Source organism: Miscanthus floridulus, chromosome 12 (assembly GCF_019320115.1).
Source record: "Miscanthus floridulus cultivar M001 chromosome 12, ASM1932011v1, whole genome shotgun sequence".
NCBI classification, from domain to species: Eukaryota; Viridiplantae; Streptophyta; class Magnoliopsida; order Poales; family Poaceae; genus Miscanthus; species Miscanthus floridulus.
In genome coordinates this window covers 83,827,075-83,845,530 of record NC_089591.1, presented here as the reverse complement: position 1 = coordinate 83,845,530, position 18,456 = coordinate 83,827,075, and the positions used below count along the sequence as shown (strand labels likewise).

The 18,456-nt window shown below is 52.2% G+C and overlaps 1 protein-coding gene across 1 annotated transcript; it reads left to right on the top strand.

Annotated features, from left to right (window-relative positions):
• Nucleotides 1–591: 591 nt before the first annotated feature.
• On the top strand, nucleotides 592–1,014 carry LOC136496276 (large ribosomal subunit protein uL2-like). Its single transcript, XM_066491931.1, has one exon. It carries the CDS (start codon nucleotides 592–594, stop codon nucleotides 1,012–1,014), a length of 423 nt encoding a protein of 140 aa, XP_066348028.1.
• The last annotated feature ends 17,442 nt before the right edge of the window (nucleotides 1,015–18,456 follow it).

The window sequence follows — 18,456 nt, the reverse complement described above, 5'->3', positions numbered from 1 at the left end:
AATCGCGAGGGGTCAGACCTCACTCGAGGACTGAAATGAGTAATACAAATATTACGCTTGCAAAAACCTCCTGTGTTATATATTTGCAAACATTCGCTAAGATTTCCATTCTTCTCATAAACAAGTCATAAGGGCTAAGATTTTGGGGAACAAATTCTGAATACAACTGGTAGGACTGCGGGAGACCCACGCCCCGGTGGCTGCAACCTCTTTGCTCACCAGCTCAATCAGAATTAGTTCACCCGCGTTCCTAGTTTCTTACGACTTAGACCGTGAGAAGGGTCGGAGGGCACTAAAACCGTTTCTACAAAAAAAGGGAAAGATAAAAAGATTGCTTGCCATAGGCAAAAGATGAAAATTTGTTCATTTTTTGCACAAATTCACCACTTACAAAGTGATTTCATTACAAAAAGGACTAATATACTTATAAATTCAGAGGACTGTTTACTCGAGGGCTTCCCCACAAAATTATTCAATTACAGTCTTTGCTTAGCTTTACTAAAGTGTTGCTGCGGTCGCCGTGCCATGCTCTCCATCGGCGACGCCCAGGGCGTGTACACGGGCTAGCTCGTCTACTACGGCTACCACGCCATGCTCTCCATCGACGATGCCCAGGGCATGTACATAGGCCAGCTCATCTACTACAGCCACCGCGCCACACTCTCCATCGGCAACATCCCGCCGCTTTGCGGGATCCTCAAAGACGCCGTCATCTGCAACGCCTCCGCCAGGGCGTCCGGGGACTACGCCGTCGTCGTCAGCCGCAACCCCGACAGCAACACCTCTGCCAGGGCGTCCGGGGACTACGCCATCATCGTCAGCCACAACCCCGATAGTGACACCTCCACCAGGGCATCCGGGGACTATGCCATCACCTCCAGCCACAACCCTGACAATGGCGTTAGAGCAAGAAATGCCTCCTGCCAAGGAAGGAACATAGCAAACGACGGCGAAGTCGACAACATACGGCGTGATGCATGGACGCATTTGGCGGAAAGGGAAAAGGAGAGGTAGTGGCTTAGAGGCAGAAGAAGAGGTGGGATGAGAACTCCCCTCCCCCTCCCTATTTAAAGAGGAGACACTGCAGCTAAGGAAAGGCGAAAGGTTAGACGAAAAACCCTCTCCCTTCCCCTCCTTAAATACGGAATCAATACTGATAGACACCTGAGGGGACGCATCAGAACTGATGGGACACGCCCCGGTCAATGAGGCATCCCCCTCAGTCAAACTGGACACTGTCTAGGTAGGGCCCACCACTGACCCGCTCTGGACGTGGCAATTAAGGCACCCACATGGGCAGACGACCCTTCGCCTCCCCATGCAGGACCACAGAACGATGCGACGATAGGACCTCTATAAAGGGGGGCCCAATGGCTCTCCTAGGTCGACCATGCAGCCTAGGAGAGATGACGAACGAACGTCCAAAGAAAGATAAGCCTCTCTGCCTTCTTACTTTACGCGTTAAAAATTTATTACCGCACTTCCGACCCCATCAAACGACGGGGACACGAACATCACTCAGGGGCTGCAGAGGATGTCTGCTAGTCTAGACATCCTCTTCACCCGAGCCCTTCGTACGCTTGAAACTAGGGGTGCGGAATACGGGCATAGAACTTTGAGTAAAAACTGGATGAACTAGCATACCCTACGCCTCGGTAGCTACGGTGTTTCTGTTCACCAGAAAAATCATACTCAACGCCCCTCGCATCTCTAGCTTCAACGTTTGCCTTCTCAAGAAGGGTTCAGAGGGGTCCACCTACAGAATCTCCCCCAAAGGAGAAGCTGTCAGGTTCCCCAAGTTAATTAAATGGCTCAGACCGCCATCGAGGTACGAAAAACAAAGAATAGCGATTCTTATGCAGGTTACTCCAACCTCATCGCAAACATCAGGGCTCGAACCCCGCACGGACACATCTGGTAGGCGCTTTTCTATCACTCATGCCACCAAGGTAATGTTACCGACCCTGCCTTTATTTCGATTAAATTATACATTCAAGCATTACATATGCAAAACATTACATCCCAACGCTTTGTGTTGCATCACGAAACGGTCGTCACCTCATTCGATATAGGTGGCAGTAGGCTGAGGTTCGAAGGCCGGGCCGTGAAGGGCTCGAGGCTGCCTCATGCCGAACAGAGCCAGGGAGAAATAACTGAGACAAGCCCCAGTGGCCCTGCTCGACCCTGCTCAGAAGCAGACAGGGACGTCTCAACCTTTTCTCATTCGATTCTAACCCCGAGCCAAATCCATAGAATCTCCATCGAGGAGAGGCCATCGGGCCGCCTAAGCCTATCGAACGGCTCGGGCATCTATCGGGAGGCGGGTTAAGAAGTTGTGGAGTGCCACAAGAGGGCTCTGCCAACCCCATCAGCAAATGATGGACCCAGATTCCACACGAACGTACCCATTAGCGAGCTCATTGAGCGTGATACTCAAGCCATTGAGGCAAGTGTCGTTTACTCAACCCCTCCGATTGCGAAAATCGAGGATGGGGTAACATGCAAATTATAGCCGACCCCTATCAGACCCTGACAAGGCCGGGGGCTTGAGCCGATTAATACAGGAACACAGGTTCGAAGGCCCTACCTTGCCAAGCCCATAGAGTTCCCGTTTGGGGAATTCTATTGGAAGACAGGGCGGGAAATATTGCAATGCCGTCCAAGGACTTAGCCGACCCTGTCACCAAAACCACAGAATAGGATTGCATCTGAATGTTCCGATCTCTAGTAACCCCTGACCCCAGCAAATGTAGGGGGTCGGACCTTACTCGGGGGCTGGTTAAGGTACGGCTACCTCCCTTCCTTCTTTCAAAACAATCTCCTCGCATCAAGACCAGCGGCAAGATTCGGGGGAACAGATTGGTAAGATCGCAAAAAATCAAACAAAACGAAATTACGAAGCAAAATCATGAAACTACGTCTAGACTCAAAAATACCGACACTTATTCACATATTACATATAAGTTGTTCTCAAAATTATTCGACTAACTACTCCCACGAAGGGAGAACCATCTCTTTTAGATTATCCGCTAGGTTTTTCGCAAGGGGAGCAACCATCTTCTCCATTGCCTCTAGCTCATCATCCTCATAGGTGGACAGGAAACCTTCGCTCATCACCTTTAGGTTGATTTCCTTCTCGTAATGAGCATGGGCAATAGTGAAGGCCTGGGTGATCCCGGCGTGAAAAGCACTCTCCTCAAGTTGGCCCACCCGAGCCGTGATACCTGCGGCACGAGCCGCGAGCGGGCTGGTCTCCATCGGCTCCACCACCTTTAGGGCATCAAGGACCACCCCAACCACAGCTTGTAGAAGATCATGCTCGTCACTCTCAGTCTGAAGGGTCCTTCGTACATGGGCAAGCTCCTTTTCTAGCTTGACAAAGACATTTTCGGCGCTCAACCTTTGGCTCACCGCGTCACCAAGATCTGCCTAGAGAGAACGGACCACCTCGACGTCCTCATCCACCTTTTGCTGAAGGGTCGTGGCCCTACTCTCGGCCTTTCGCCGGAGGTCCCGCTCCATCTCTAGCTCCTTTAGGACCTTGCTGGTCTTCTCATTAGCCGTGACATCCCTCTGCAGTAGCTTGTCTCGCTCCTTTCGGAGCCTGGTGATCTCCTCCCCATCTAGCTTTAACCTCGCCGATAAATCCTCAAACATCCCATGGGCCTCCTCTGCGTCCTGACGTGCCTAGGCCTCTTGCTCCTGGGTGACAGCAAGCTATGCGGCCATGTCTGCTCGCAGCCGGGCCTCCTTGGAAAGGTGATCCCACTCCACCTTCTGCTCACGGAGGAATTGGGATTTATTCTGGCTATGAGCAACAAGAATCTAAAGAGGAAGAAGACTGGTATCAGAAATGCAAAAACACAAAAACATGCGAAGAAAGAAGAAAACCAAGTGAATACCTGGGTAGTAGGAACAACGATTTCACGCAGAGCTCCTCTGGCCTGGTCTAGGGCATCTAGCATGGCCGAGATTCTGATGTCAAGACCCTCCCGCTCCATGCTCTTGGCATGATCATCGAGCGAGAAAAGAGCCGATGTCGGATCATGGGCGGCCATCCACTGGAGCGGTGGCTCCCCTCACGTGGGGGAGTAGCTTCCTCCCGACAAAGGGGCCAGGGGTGGCTCCCTCTTGACCCAATGCGGCACCACCGCCGCGCTCAAGGACCCTCTGACTAGACCCTCCTCCGTATGGGCCGCTTCAAGCGCCACGGGTGGATCCACCTGGGCCCCCGGTGGTACGGATTGCACTACGCACTCGAGCGCCACCACGGCTGTGCCTAGCTGATCCTAGCTTGGCGCGGTCATGACCACCTCCACCGGTGGTATGCGGCCCTTGGCCGGCTGAACCACGTCCACCATGGAGGAAGCCGCCTGCTCAGTAACCACCATGGGCGTGGGTGCCACCACAGACACCGTTGGGTCGGCCAACGCGGCTCCAACATCGGCACCACTCCTGCTCAAAACAGGGGTGACGCTAGGCAATGCCATCTGTCCCACTTGAATGGCGAGGCTCTTCTTGGGCGCCAGCCCCAGGGGGTGATCCATCCGCAAGAACCTACACAAAGGTAATAGCCATTAGGTCAAAATAGAAATGGAAAAAGGATGAAAATAGGGGAATCGGCAGCTTACGCTGACGCCCTCAGCTGATGGAAGCATTTTGGGACGGATCCCTAGATCCCTGCCCTGACTTGTCTAGGCGGGACCATTTTGAGCCTGCCCCCTGCTCTGAGGCAGTGGGGCTCATCTCCCTCACCTCATCATGGGGCATGGCACTAGAGCCGCTCCCCTCCATTATCTCATGGGGCACGGCACCAGAGCCGCTCCTCTCCATCATCTCATGGGGCGTGGCACCAGAGCCACTCCCCTCCACCATCGCCTTAGGGTCGGCGGCGGCAAGCCCGCCTTCCCCCATCCACTGATCCTTGGCTGGCACGCCGTGCGAAGCGGCAGACTCTCCGGCCTCCACCGACTCACTTCCCTCCACATGGAACGGGAAGGGTCCCTGCATGGATAGGTGGGCACTTGTCAGCGTGTCCTCGTCCTCCAGGACACCCCAATCCACATCGATGACTACCTCATCGTCGTCATCATTGTCGTCGTCGTCGTCATCACTGCTTACATCCTCTCCCTGATCCCGTGCCTCCTGCTTTAGTCATTTCACCTTCTTCATCTGCTCCCTTGCTTTCTTGTCCCGCTCAGCCGCGAGTCGATTCATCACCGCCATGGCCTTGTCCTTTGGTAGCAGAACTAGACTATCTTTGAAGACTAGCCCCCTCGGCTGGTCCCAACGTCGCAAAAGCAAGTATAAAAAATAGAGATTCAGGAAAAAGAAAGAGCACAGGAGAAGAGGGCTTACGAATTCAAAGAACCTAGGTTCTGGCCACATTGTGGAATGTCCAGGCACCAGATACACAATGTCAAGGACACTGCCTTTGGAATCCTTCATTGGCTCTGTCGCCTCCTTAATGCGCTGCACCACTTCCAAAAAAGGGAGCGCCTCGTCAACAAGCACCGTCCCCTTGAACAACATTCTGGTCATCATTCGATGCAGGGGAAGCATGCGTGCCATCAGTGGCGCCACCCTCCTCACATGATAGGCACTGATAATCCCCATCCCCTTTACGCCCCGATCCTTCAGGGCTTGGAGGGCGGAAAGAAGGTCGGAGAGGTGTTTCTTGTCTTTGGACTGGACGCCCTAGCCCCACGACTCCGAGGCCTCTTCAATAAGGCATCCAGTGTACCTCGGTAGGGCGGCACTCACATCATCCCTAACATAAAACCACTGTGAGTACCATCCCTTGTTGGATGTCACCAAACGCATGTATGGATAACCCCTCGACCGGGTATGGCGTAGATGAATGCTGGCACATCCCATCGGCGCGTTCACATCTTTCCCCCCAATCTTCCTCTTTGACAAACTAATGGTAAAGAAATACCGCCACAGATCAAAATAGGGATTGATCCCCAGGAAACCTTCGCATAGGGCAACAAACGCCGCCATATGTTGAACCCCGTTGGGAGTTAGATGTTGCAGCTCCACCTCATAATAATCCAGCAGCCCCCAAAGGAATCTATGCGTGGGTACCACAAATCCCCACTCATGGAAGATGGCAAAAGAAATGACATACCCATCGAGCGGCACCGGCTCACCCTCATCGCTAGGTAGCAGCCACTCCTGGACGATGGACAGCGGGCGAAGAAGGCCATGGCGGACGAGGCCCTCCAAATGCTGTGAGGTGATGCTAGATCTACCCCACAACTCCATTAAAGCAATTGGGGAGAAAGGCAGGCGCAAGCTTAATGGCGGCTACAACATGGATGCAAGCCGGTCGATGGTGGTGGTGCAGGCGCAGGAGGCTGGGACGATTGGCGGCGGATGTTTTAGACACAAAGGCAAGGGGGCGAAATATGGAACCTTGGGAGCGAGCCCCGTGGTTTTATAGGGGCGACGGACGCGAGAAGGGCAACCATCTGCCTCGATCTCTGGGCCTACCACGCGCACCGCCGCGTCGCGTCGCAGGACACGCGCCCGTAGTCCCTATCCTTTCCCACCGAAAATCACGGTGGATGGTTTGCCTTCCCCAGGCGAATCCGGACTCTCTTCCCACCTGGGGAAGGTAGGTCACAAAGATTTTTTCTATTTTGGCCCACCTAGGGCCCAGAAGCTCGGTGGCCGGCCCAACTGAGGATGGGTCCACGAACAATCCGAAATCAAGGACGCAAGAATTACTAGGATCCTGGTCCACGGACAAGCCCAAATTAGGTCAGCCTTGAATGAGATCCCCGCGAACGGGATACCACGACCCCCTTGAAAAAATATCTGGTTGACGAAAAACTAAGTCCTTTAGCCTTACCCGTGAAGGGTCCATTACAACCCCCTAGGCGACCCTGCTCGAATCACTCGGGGGCTACACCCATTGGGTGCGCTCGCGCGCACCCTCTGGAAAAATAACTCCGACAAAATCAAAAACACCCTCTAGGTGGTTCTATCCGAATCACCTAGAGGCTCGGGGGCTACTGTCGGGGACCCAATACCAGGGTACCCCAGAAGGTGGAACCAATAACCACCGAGCATTAAAAACTTCTAGACAGATAAGGGCGCAATAACGTCTCTTGCTTGAATGACAAGAGTTTGGATCCGCCTCGCCCGATGCCTTTGGGGCAAGCTCGGTCTCGCCCAAGGGCTGAGGGATAGACTCTGCCTCGCCTGACGCCTTTGGGGCAAGCTCAGTCTCAACCGAGGGCTGAGGGATAGACTCCGCCTCACCCGATGCCTTTGGGGCGAGCTCGGTCTCGCTCGAGGGCTGAGGGATAGACTCCACTTCACCCGACCCCAGAGGGGCGGGCTCGGTCTCGACCAAGAGATAAGGACTGGACTCCGCTTCACCCAATGGCCAGGAATGAGCCTCGCCCTGCTCAGTATCTAAAGACTGATTTCATCTTACCTGACAACTTCTCCCTATTCCCTCATGGTGATGGGTACAGGGCAAGATAAGATGTTCGGGTCAACCATGGCTCCAAGGACCATACCCTGTGCCCTGGCAGGAAAAGTACTGCTAGGGAACGACGGGACAGGTGCTTTAGACCCTTCTAGGCGCCACAGAGCCTGAAAGGTGTTTCAAGTGTGTGCCCCTCGCCCTGTAGAGTTGTAGGCGCCGCCTTTAGCTCTAGGTCACAGAACTCGATGAAGATACATGACAACCGCTATGCTCCAGAAAAGGATTTGCTATCTCCACGAACGATGGATATTCTGTCACCATGTTCTGTCCCCAAGGGAGCTATGCCCACTACCTGACCCCTTGTCCCTCCAACGAAGACTCATAGGAACCAGAAGGCATGCGGAGCAAGGCTGAGGGAGACTCATAAGTCAAAACCACTATACTGCAGCCCATACCCTACACAGGGTAGCATTCTGTAACCAACCTAACATTCTATAGAGGCATCAACAATATTGTAGGCGCTTATCTTCCTTCGCACTCATCAGAATGAAGAACCAGGCCAGGTAGACGTGAGCCACAAGACTAGGTAAAATACGCATCCTAAAGCCCTCACCCTTGTAAAGCCAGCCCCTTCATCTATAAAAAGGGATATGCTTTCTCCACCAAAGGGACCGATCTTTGACGGCATAGCACACAACACTCACACAGTCAAGCTATGATCAAGCTCTTGGCCTCCTTTCAACCCTTCCATCAGAGACTTGGGACCAGTTCCTCTCTCGATCATTTGTACCCCCTACTATGAACCATTTTCAGTGCTAATAACACGAGCATCAACAAACTGGACATAGGGACATTCAGCCCGAACCAGTATAAATCTTGTGTCCTTTAGCGCACCATTCGAGCCTAACGCGCATTACTATAAATTTACTTGCCAGTGCCTGTACGAAACACCGATAGTTGGTACGCCAGATAGGGGAGCTTGCGCATTCCAGATCAGGCCTCGGATGGCCACCCACACAATCAGCTAGGCCCCAGGCGCACATGTGCATTTCGACGACCTAGATTTTATCATCACACTAGGAGGAGAACTGGCACTGACCCACACAGCCGCACGGTCTCTCTCTTCCATCAACCTCAGCCATCTGAGGCTTGAGGGCCCACGGGGTGACTCCCTTGGACCCTAGTTATCTAGGGAGCCCCCGCGCGGCATCCCCCTTTTTCTGGAAGGTCCCATACGAAGTGCCTCGATAGCATTTCCGTTCGGTCTCCACAACGCCGTGGCGACCGCTGGCCACCTTCTAGCTCTATGCATGGTTCTACCACCTATGGACAGCGAGTTCGTGGGGGTAATCAAACACGATCTGGAGACACTCTACGGGCTCCTCGTGGAGGAACCAGAGTCATCCTCTAGCTCTGACTCTAGCAAGGGGAGCCATCACCCTTCCCAGGAATGCTTCATGATGCAAACCCCAAGGGGCATGTCCAAAGCGTCTCCAGAGAGGAGACAACCCCAACTAGCAACCCTAATGCTAGGATTGAGGTAGAGATGGCGGCTCCATCTCACATAAGGATGGAGCAACTAAGAGCACGAAAGCTAGAGATCGATGACGTTGGACAACAGCTTGTCCGAGAGTGCCGAAACATCGAGGAGGAGATCAAGCGTTGCAGAGATGGTGGGCATGCACACGCCTTGGCCCGTGATGTGCATCAAAGGATCCTCACCGATGATGGGACTCTCCCTCACTTTGCTCGAGCAAGCTAGAACATCACCGCCGCGACGGCCTTGCTTCACGGCCTCCCAAAGGCCACAACGTATGAGGATCACCGGGCCCATAGGGAGATTCGCACATTGCTTGAGCGTGCGGCGGCGCAGTAGGCGGAAAGTTCATTGTCTCAACGACATGAACCCGACACCAGCCAGCGCACGCCCTCAGTGCGTCCCACCAGGGACGCGTCCATTCACTAAACACCGCTAGGTGGTAGGCTGCCCTCCACCGTCCCAGTACATCAACGCCTCAGCCATGGCCACGATGTATGCTCATGTCTTTCGCCCACTTCCATGAGCGGGGAGTCACCACGCCCACCCATTAGTTGCTTTGGGGATTGATGGATTACTACCAGGTAGAGCTTCAACACCTTACCCCTAATGGGATCCAGCACATTGCGACGTTTGTCGCCCTGTGTGAGGGGTTCTTGGGGATCAGTCCCCACTTTGACCTGTGGTAGTATCTCTTTGCCGTCAATCTTCTAAAGAGGCGGATCGGGAAGCAAGAGCTACACACGCTGGTGGGGTGCGCCGGCATTCACCTTCACAGGAACCAGGCAGGAGCGTACCCACTAATGTGTCTATCCACCTCCAACAAGGGGTGGCATTCGCAATGGTTCTATGTCAAAAATGATGTCGCTGCCCCCTTGCCTGCTTTCACCGGGTACTACATCTTGGAGGCCCCAGAGTCGTGGGGGTGGGGTGTCAAGGCCAAGGAAAAGAAGCATCTCAACGGCCTTATCACCGCCCTCCTAACTCTAAAGGAGAGGGGCGTGGAGGGGTCAGGGATTATCAGTGCCTACCATGCGAGGAGGGTTGTGTCGCTGATGGCGCGCGTGCTTCCCCTATATTAGATGGTGCCTGAAGCGTCGTTCGAAGGGATGCGCTCACTGACGAAGCACTCCCTCCTTCTGAAGTGGAGCAGCGCATTAAGGAGGCGATGGAGCCTATGAAGGACTCTGTTGGCACCATCCTTGACTTTGTGTACTCAGTGTCGGGGCATCCCCCAATGTGGTCAGAACCGGGGTTTGTTGAATTTGTAAGTTTTCTTTCCCCTTGCTCCTCTTTTCGCTTGAATTTCTGACCCCCTGATGCTAACCTTAGGATAGCAGGACCAGCTGAGAGGACTGTTCTTCAAGGACAGTCTAGCTCCGCTGCTAAAGGACCCAACCCAGGTGGTAGCAAACCACATTGTGGCCAGTTGGGACAAGAAGATGAGGGAGCTCATGAAGAAGAAGGCGATACGGAAGCAGCAAGCTCGCAATCCAGGAGAGGAGACTAGTAGTGAAGATGATGATAATGATGACAACGAGTCTGATGAAGAAGAAGGCGATATGGAAGCAGCCGATGTGAATTGGGGTGACCTAGAGGATGAGGATTCGTTGCCCACATAGGGACCCTTCCCATTCCACGTGGGGGGAAGCAAGTCCGCGGGGATGGTGGAGCCGGGCCTGCCTCTGGGTCCAATGGGAGCGAGAGGATCTGCCGTCATCCTCGGGGTGTCGACGGAGGATCGGTGGATGGGAGGGGACAGATCCAAGGCCATCCCCAAGGTACTGGTGGAGGGGGGCGGCTCCGACGCCACACCCCATGAGCTGATGGGGGGGCGACTCTGGTGCCACGCCCCATGAGCTGATGGAGGGGGGTGGCTCTGGTGCTGTGCCCTCAGAGATAAGGGAGACGAGCCCCCCTACCTTAGAGCAGGGGGCAGGCTCGAAATGGTCCCATCCACATGAGTTGGAGCAGGGGTCCGGGGGTTCATCCCTAAAATGTACCCGCCGCCCGAAAGCGCCAGAGTATGTCACCGATTCCCCTCATTTTTTCCCTTTATTTTTTTGTTCTGACCTTATGCCCTTTTTCCCTTTTGTAGATTCTTGTGATGGGGCCACCCTTTGGGGCCGGTGCCTAAGAAGAGCCTTGCCCTTTAGGAGGGATGGATGGCGCTACCCGATGTCGCCCCTATTTCAGGCAGGAGCAGCGATGACATTGCAGCCTCATTGGCCGGTCCAGCGACGCCCACGGTGGTGCCCATGCCCTCGGTGGTTGCTGAGTAGGCGGCCATGACCGCACCAAGCTGAGAGTAGCTAGACACAACCACGGTGGCGTCCGAGGGGGTGGCGCATTCCGTGCCCTTGGCGGCCCAAGCCATGGGTGGCGCCCAGGGTAGGCCAGATGGAGGAGGATACGACCAAAAGGTCTCCGGGCATCATGGCGGTGGTGGAGAGGACCTACAAGAGATTGCCCATGGTCTTGTTGTCGGGGGGCAGCCGCTCCCCTATGAGGGGGGAGCCGTCACTCTAGTGGATGGCCGTCGAGGACCCAACATTGGCTCTTTTCTCGCTTAACGATGCTACCGAGAGCCTGGAGCGGGAAAATCTTGACATCGGGTTCTCGGCTGTGTTGAATACATTGAATGAGGCTAGTGGTGCCTTGCACAAAATCCTTGTTCCTTCTAGCTAGGTATTCGCTTAATCTTCTCCTTTGTTTTCTTCTTTCTTCATGCAATTTTGTGTTTTCGTATTTTTGATATCGGTCTTCTTCTTAGTGTATCATTGCTCGTAGCTGGAACAAGTCCCGGTTCCTCCATGAGCAAAAGGCAGAGTGGGACCGCCTTACTAAGGAGGCTAGGCTATGAGGAGATGTGGGCGCGCAGCTTGCTGCCACCCAGCAGCAGGAGGCCGAGGCGCATCGGGACACGGAGGAGGCTCATGGGATGTTTGAGGACCTGTCGGTGAGGGTGAAGCTGGACGAGGAGGAGGCCACCAGGCTTCGAAAGGAGCAAAACAAGCTGCTATAGAAGGACGCCGTAGCCAGTGAGTGGGCCAGTGAGCTCCTGGTAGAGCTAGAAATAGAGCGAGACCTCAAGCTAAAGGCTGAGGAGAGGTCCGTGGCATTGCAGCAGAGGGCAGACTGGGACACCGAGACGATCACCTAGTTACATGAGGAGCAGGACGAGCTATGCCAAACTGAGGAAAGACTTCGCTCAGAGTGCTGTACAGCCCATGAGGATCGTGATCGGGCCATCCGGGAGCACGACGAGGCACGTGGGGTGGCCGACTCCCTCCGGGCGGATCTTGGAGTCGTGGTGAATCGAAGGTTGGACGCTGAGAGCGTTGCTGCCAAGCTGGAGAAAGAGCTTATCGAAGTACGAGGGATCCTCTAGACCAAGAGCGATGAGCATGACCTTCTACAAGCCACTATCGGGGTGGTCATCGATGCCCTAAGGGTGGCACAACAGTGGAAACCAGCTCGCTCATGGCTCTTGCCGCGGGTATCATGGTGTGGGTGGGCCAACTTGAAGAGGACGCCTTTCACACCGGGATCACCCAAGCCTTTGCTGTCGCCCGTTCCCACTATGATCAGGAGATTAACCCAGAGGTAATGAGCCATGGCTTCACGCCTGTCTATGAAGATGTTGAGTTGGACGAGATGGAAAAGGCGATGACTCCCCTCACACGGAACCTGGTGAACAGGCTGAAAGAAGAGGTTCTCCCTTCATGGAAGTAGTTAGTTGAATAAGTTTGATAAACACTTATCTGTAATATGTGAACAAGTGTCGGTACTTTTGTGTCCGAAAATAGATTCGTGGCTTTTGTTTCACAATTTGGTTTTGTTTATTTGGTCTTACCTTCTTCCCTTTTTGCAATGAGAAAAGATTTACGTGATCCAACCCTTTTGTTTGTTTAGACCGTAGGGCCCATGGTGTTTAGTGGAAATTTTGATTGTGCTAGTTGAGCAAAATTACCGTAGCCATCTGGGCATGGGCCTTTTGCAGTCTTACTAATTTGTTCCCTCAAACTTTGCTGCCTGTCTTGGTGCGAGGAAGAGGTCTGTTGTAAACACTTTTTGGAAAAGAGGAAAGGAGGTACCTATACCTTTATCAACCCCTGAGTGAGATCCGACCCCTTGTGGTTGAGGGGTCAGATGTTACTGGAGACCGGAGCGAGGGAAGCGATGTTACTTGCCTAGATGGCTCGAGTGACATGTTTTATGAGCTTGTTAACGGGGATGTTTGGGTGGAATCTAATCCCGATGCTTTGTGACAGAGTTGGCAAAGCCTTTGGGTGGTATTCTGTTGCTCCTTGCCCTACCTTCCAACAGATTCCCCCTCAATGAGGTTTCTATGGGCTCGGCTAGGGGATGGATTGAACTAGAATGTTGAGATGACCCTACCCGCCTCAATGCGGGTTGGGCAGAGGCTGTCGAGGCTCATCTATGTTTTCTTCCCTGGCTGTTGTTAGATGCGGGGTGGCTCTGGACCCTTCGCGGGTCAGCATTCGAACCTTGGTCTCTTGATCCAGCTTGAGCCCCTAAGCCCTTTAGGGTCTGATAGGGTCGGCCATGTTTTCACGCGTTACCCCATCCTCGGTTTCCACAATCGGAGAGGCTAAGTCGATGACACTTGCCTCGATGGCTCGAGTGTCGCGCTCAATGAGCTCGCTGTTGGGTATGTTCGTGTGAAATCTAGGTCCATCATTTGCTGATGGGATCGGTAGAACCCTCATGTGGCATTTCACTACTTCTTAACCCGCCTCCCGGCAGATGCTCGAGCCATTCGATAGGCTTAGGTGGCCCATTGGCCTCTCCTCAATGGAGATTCTGTGGGTTCAGCTTAGGGTTAGAATTGAACAAGAAAGGTCTAGATGTCCCTATCCACCTCTGAGCGGGGTCAGGCATGGCCGCTGGGGCTCGTCTCTGTTTTTCTCCCCTAGCTCTATTTAACACAAGGTGGCCTCGAGCCCTTCGTAGGCCGGCCTTCGAACCTCTGTCGGTCGCCGCTCATATTGAATGAGGTGGCTGCCGCCTCATGACGCGACACGAAGCGTTGAGATGCAGAGATTTGCATATGCCATGCTTGGATGTATGGTTTCAATGTATTACTTAATTGAAATGAAAGTGGGGTTTGGTTACGTTACCTTGGTGACACGAGAGATGGGAAGCTCTAACCAGATGTGTCCACGTGGTGTTTGGACCTGATGTTTGCGATGAGGTTGGCGTACCCTACATAAGAATCACTATTTTTTGTTCTTGTTCCTCGGCGGTAATTTGTGATTTAGTCGACCTAATGTCCTCTCCTCGAAGGAGGTTCTATAGGTGGACCCCTCCAAACCCTTTTTGAGAAGGCAGGAGCCAAGGCTTGCGGTGTGGGGAACTATGAGTTTGATTTATGCTGGTGAACATAAAACACCATAGCCATCGAGGCGTAAGGTCTAACGGTTCGTGTAGCTGTATTCAAAGCTTTATACCCACATGCTGCGCTTCTGGTTTTTAAATGTAAGGAGGGGTCAGGCGAAGGGGGTGTCTAAACAAATAGACACCCTCGGCAGCCCCTGAGTGATGTCTGTGCCTCTACTGTTGCCGGGGTCAGAGGCTCGGTAAAGAAATTTACTCACAAAGTAAGTAAACAGAGGTGCTCATCTTTCAATGGTTGTTCATTCGTTGTTTTGCCTAGGCCATCTGATCGACCCAAGCGGCCTGTTGGGCTCCTCCTGGAGGGGGGTTCCATTGTTGGGTCGTTCCACAGTCCTGCCTAGGGAAGCAAAGAGTTGTCTGCATACGAGCATGCCCTAGTTCTTGCGCCCAGGGCGCATTAGTGGCGGGCCATGCCTAGATGATGTTTCGCTTGACCTGTCGACCAGAGCATGTTCCTCCAGCTCTGTCATGTCCCCTTAGATTTCTATCAGCATTGATTTCGTATTTGCATTGAATAGGGGAAGGCAGAGAGTTTTTTGTTCAAACCTTTTGCCTTTCCTTAGCTACTGAGCCCCTTCTTTAAATAGGGGGGAGGAGAGTTCTTGTCCTACCTCCTCACTAGCCTCTGAGCCGCCACCTCTTCTCCTTCCTTTCCACCAAATGCATCGGTTCCTAAGTAAGAGAGGGTAATACCAGGGAGAGAAAAACTCATAGATCCGCTCATGAATCTAGAGCGTGATGTCAAGCTAGAGGTCATCCAACATAGATGAGATGGTATGGGTCGCCTATGCTAAGGAGGGGTCGCTGCTGCCGAAGGAGGAGGGGCACTGGAGGGCGCCAAGCATCATCAACTTTGTCGTCGTTCGTTGTGGCCTTCCTTTGGCGGGAGGCGCTTCCTGCCCTAATGCCATTGTCAGGGTTGCAGCCGATGACGATGGCATAGTCCCTAGGCATCCCAGCAGAGGTGCCATTGTCGGGGTTGCGGTTGATGATGATGGCATAGTCCCTAGTCGCCCCGGCAGAGGGACACCACAGTCGCCGGTGTGGTGCTCATCGTTGTAGATGACGACACCTTCGAGGATCCCATGAAGTGGTAGGACGTCGCCGATGGAGAGCATGGTGCAGCAGCTGTAGTAGACAAACTAGGCCATGTACATGCCCAGATGTTATTGATCGAGAGCGTGGCATGGCAGCTGTAGTAGACGAACTAGGTTGTGTACGTGCCCAGACATTGCCAATGGAGAACGTGGTGCGGTGGCCATAGTAGTACTCATAGCAAAGCTATGTAGAGGCTGTAATTGAATAAGTTTGTGGGGAAGCCCCTGAGTGAACAGTCCTTTTTGTAAAGAAATCACTTTGTAAGTGGTGAATTTGTGCGAAAATGAACAAATTTTCATCTTTTGTTACAGCAAACAGCCTTTCAGCTTCCTCTTTTTGTAGGAGAGGTTTTGGTGCCCTCCGACCCTTCCCATGGCTCAAGTTAAAAAACTAGGAGTGCGGGTGAACTAATTTTGATTACGCTGGTGAACAAAGAAGTCGTAGCCACTAGGGCATGGGATTCCCATAGTCCTACCAGTTATACTCAGAATTTGCTCTCGAAATCCTAGCCCTTAGGACTTGTTACGGGAAGAGTGGAAAACTTAGAGAATGTTTGCAAAGTTAACACAGGAAGCGTTTGCAAGATAAACATAGTTGTATCATTTGTATCAGCACCCGAGTGAGGTCTAACCCTTCACAGTTTGCAGGGGTCGGATGTCACTAAAGATCGGGGATTTGTAAAGACAAGAACTGATAAGAAGTATGTGTTTATTTAAGGATAAAAATGATGTAGCTGCTCGATGTTCTTGGCGTTGGTGAAGACCTCACCGTTAATGGTTTTCAACTTGTAGGTGCCTAGGCAGAGTACTTCCACAACGACGTACGGGCCCTCCCAGGGTGGGGAGTGGTGAGTACAGGCCCGATCTTCCGAGAGGTAGCCAGTAAGTTCAATTTTGTGGAGATCTCGATGTTGACGATCCGGCTTCAAATCAGACGCGATTCAAACCCTGCAACCGTTACACCATTGCTCCATTGGTTATCAACCAAGCACAACTTGATTGACCTCGCCAAGAAGGCTTTTCCTGTAAGCGAATCGAAGAGCACAAGCAAGAAGGTAAAACACGCAATCTGAAATTGCAAATATAAATGACACGAATATCAATAGAGGATTCAAGAACTCGGTTCCAAAGGACTAATCGACACAGTGGAGGAGATCAAGAACAGGGGCCCTAGATCACTGTAAAAGGATTTGTCACCACAGTTACAATGAACGATTCAGTTTCTCGATGGAAAACTAAACTCTAAACAAAACCCAATTGTGTAGCAGCGGCAGCGGCTATGTTTATAGTCTAAGACTCGACCTAGGGTTGGGGACGGCTAGGGGTTGGGCGCCCACAACTTGGGCTTAAGGCCTGACACGATACATGGCCAAGTTGGCCCAAATAGGTGACGCAGCACCTTGCCATGGTCACACAGAATGATCCATGGACCTTCTGGAGCTGGGACCAGATCCAAAATGATGGCGTCGTCGTCCCCTTTCCAACGCATCTAAGAACGGCCTGTTTCGATGTCGTATGAGAAAGTTATGACCAAAACAGTGACGACGTGTCTGCTGAATCCGAGGGCGACGTGGCAGCTGAGTTGGGAACGAATTGCAACTTGGGGAAGACCATGGCGTCGGTGTGTCTAGCGTGGCGATGTCCTCATCATCCTCCCCTTCTCGAATTGGAGTCATCCTTGACTCCATCTTGGCGATGTCCTCATCATCCCCTCCTTCTAGATTTGGAGTCGTCCTCGACTCCATCCCATCATCAGCGAACTCCTGCAAAAGGTTAGTGACAGCAGGCAATGCACCAGACATAAAAGGTTGACAAAACATAGTATAACATGGTGCATCAGGATTATCACATAACTCAGCAGTAGCAGAAGTTGTAGCAAGAAAAGCACCTCCTTTTAACTTAATCCCATTATTTTTAGCAATGTCTGTTGGAGGTTTATTTTTGATCTTATTAGCATGTTTAATAATATCCGTAGGAGACAAAGGCAGCAATGTAATTTTCTTGTCCTTATGTATGATAGTGTATGTATTAGTTCTACCATGGTGTAAAGCATCATTATCAAATTCCCATGGGTGACCTAACAAAATGTAGTAAGCTTGCATAGGAACAACATCAAAATCAGCAGTATCATGATAAGAGCCTATGAAAAAGGTAATGCGTGCTGATTTAGTTACCTTAGTCTTACCACTATTATTGAACCATTGAAGTTTATATGGATACGAATGTTGTCGTGTGGTCAAGCCAAGCTTATCAACCAAATCTGAACTCACCAAGTTGTTGCAACTCCCGCTATCGATGATAGTGAGAACACGACAACCCTGCACAATGAGATACATGTGGAACCAATTGTGGCGTTGGATCTTCATCTCTTCTTCATGTCCCACATGTGTACTCAACACACGCTGCACAAGAAGGCTAGGGTAGTCCACGGCAGCAGCCACGGAGTCAATGGTGATGGCCTCCTTGTCTTGATCGCCCTCGGTGGGATCTGCATCAATGTTAGCAGCAAGGGCTAAATCATCTTCAACATCACTAGCACTTACATATCCATCCTCGGTAGCAATGAAAGCACGACGACTGGGGCATTCCGTCATGACATGTCCCATGCCTTTGCATCAGTGGCAAATGATTTTAGAGCTAGACTAGGAGGAGCTAGTAGAAGCACCCAGAGTGCCACCTTTCTTCAGCTGTGGAAACTGCACATTAGACAATTTACTTACCCTGGAAGAAAATGGAGGTGTAGATGGCTATGGTGCAACAGGAAGCTTGGGCGTCTCCGGCTCGGAACACTGCTGAAAATTCCTCCCATTGTTAGACCTAAAAGGCTGGTGTTGTTTGCGTCCCTGTACTTCTCGTTCTGCCTTAATAGCAAGATGATACAATTGGGAAAAATTGCGCCATTCTTTGTAATCAAGTATGTTCTGTATATCATGGTTTAAACCACCAAAAAATCTAGCACT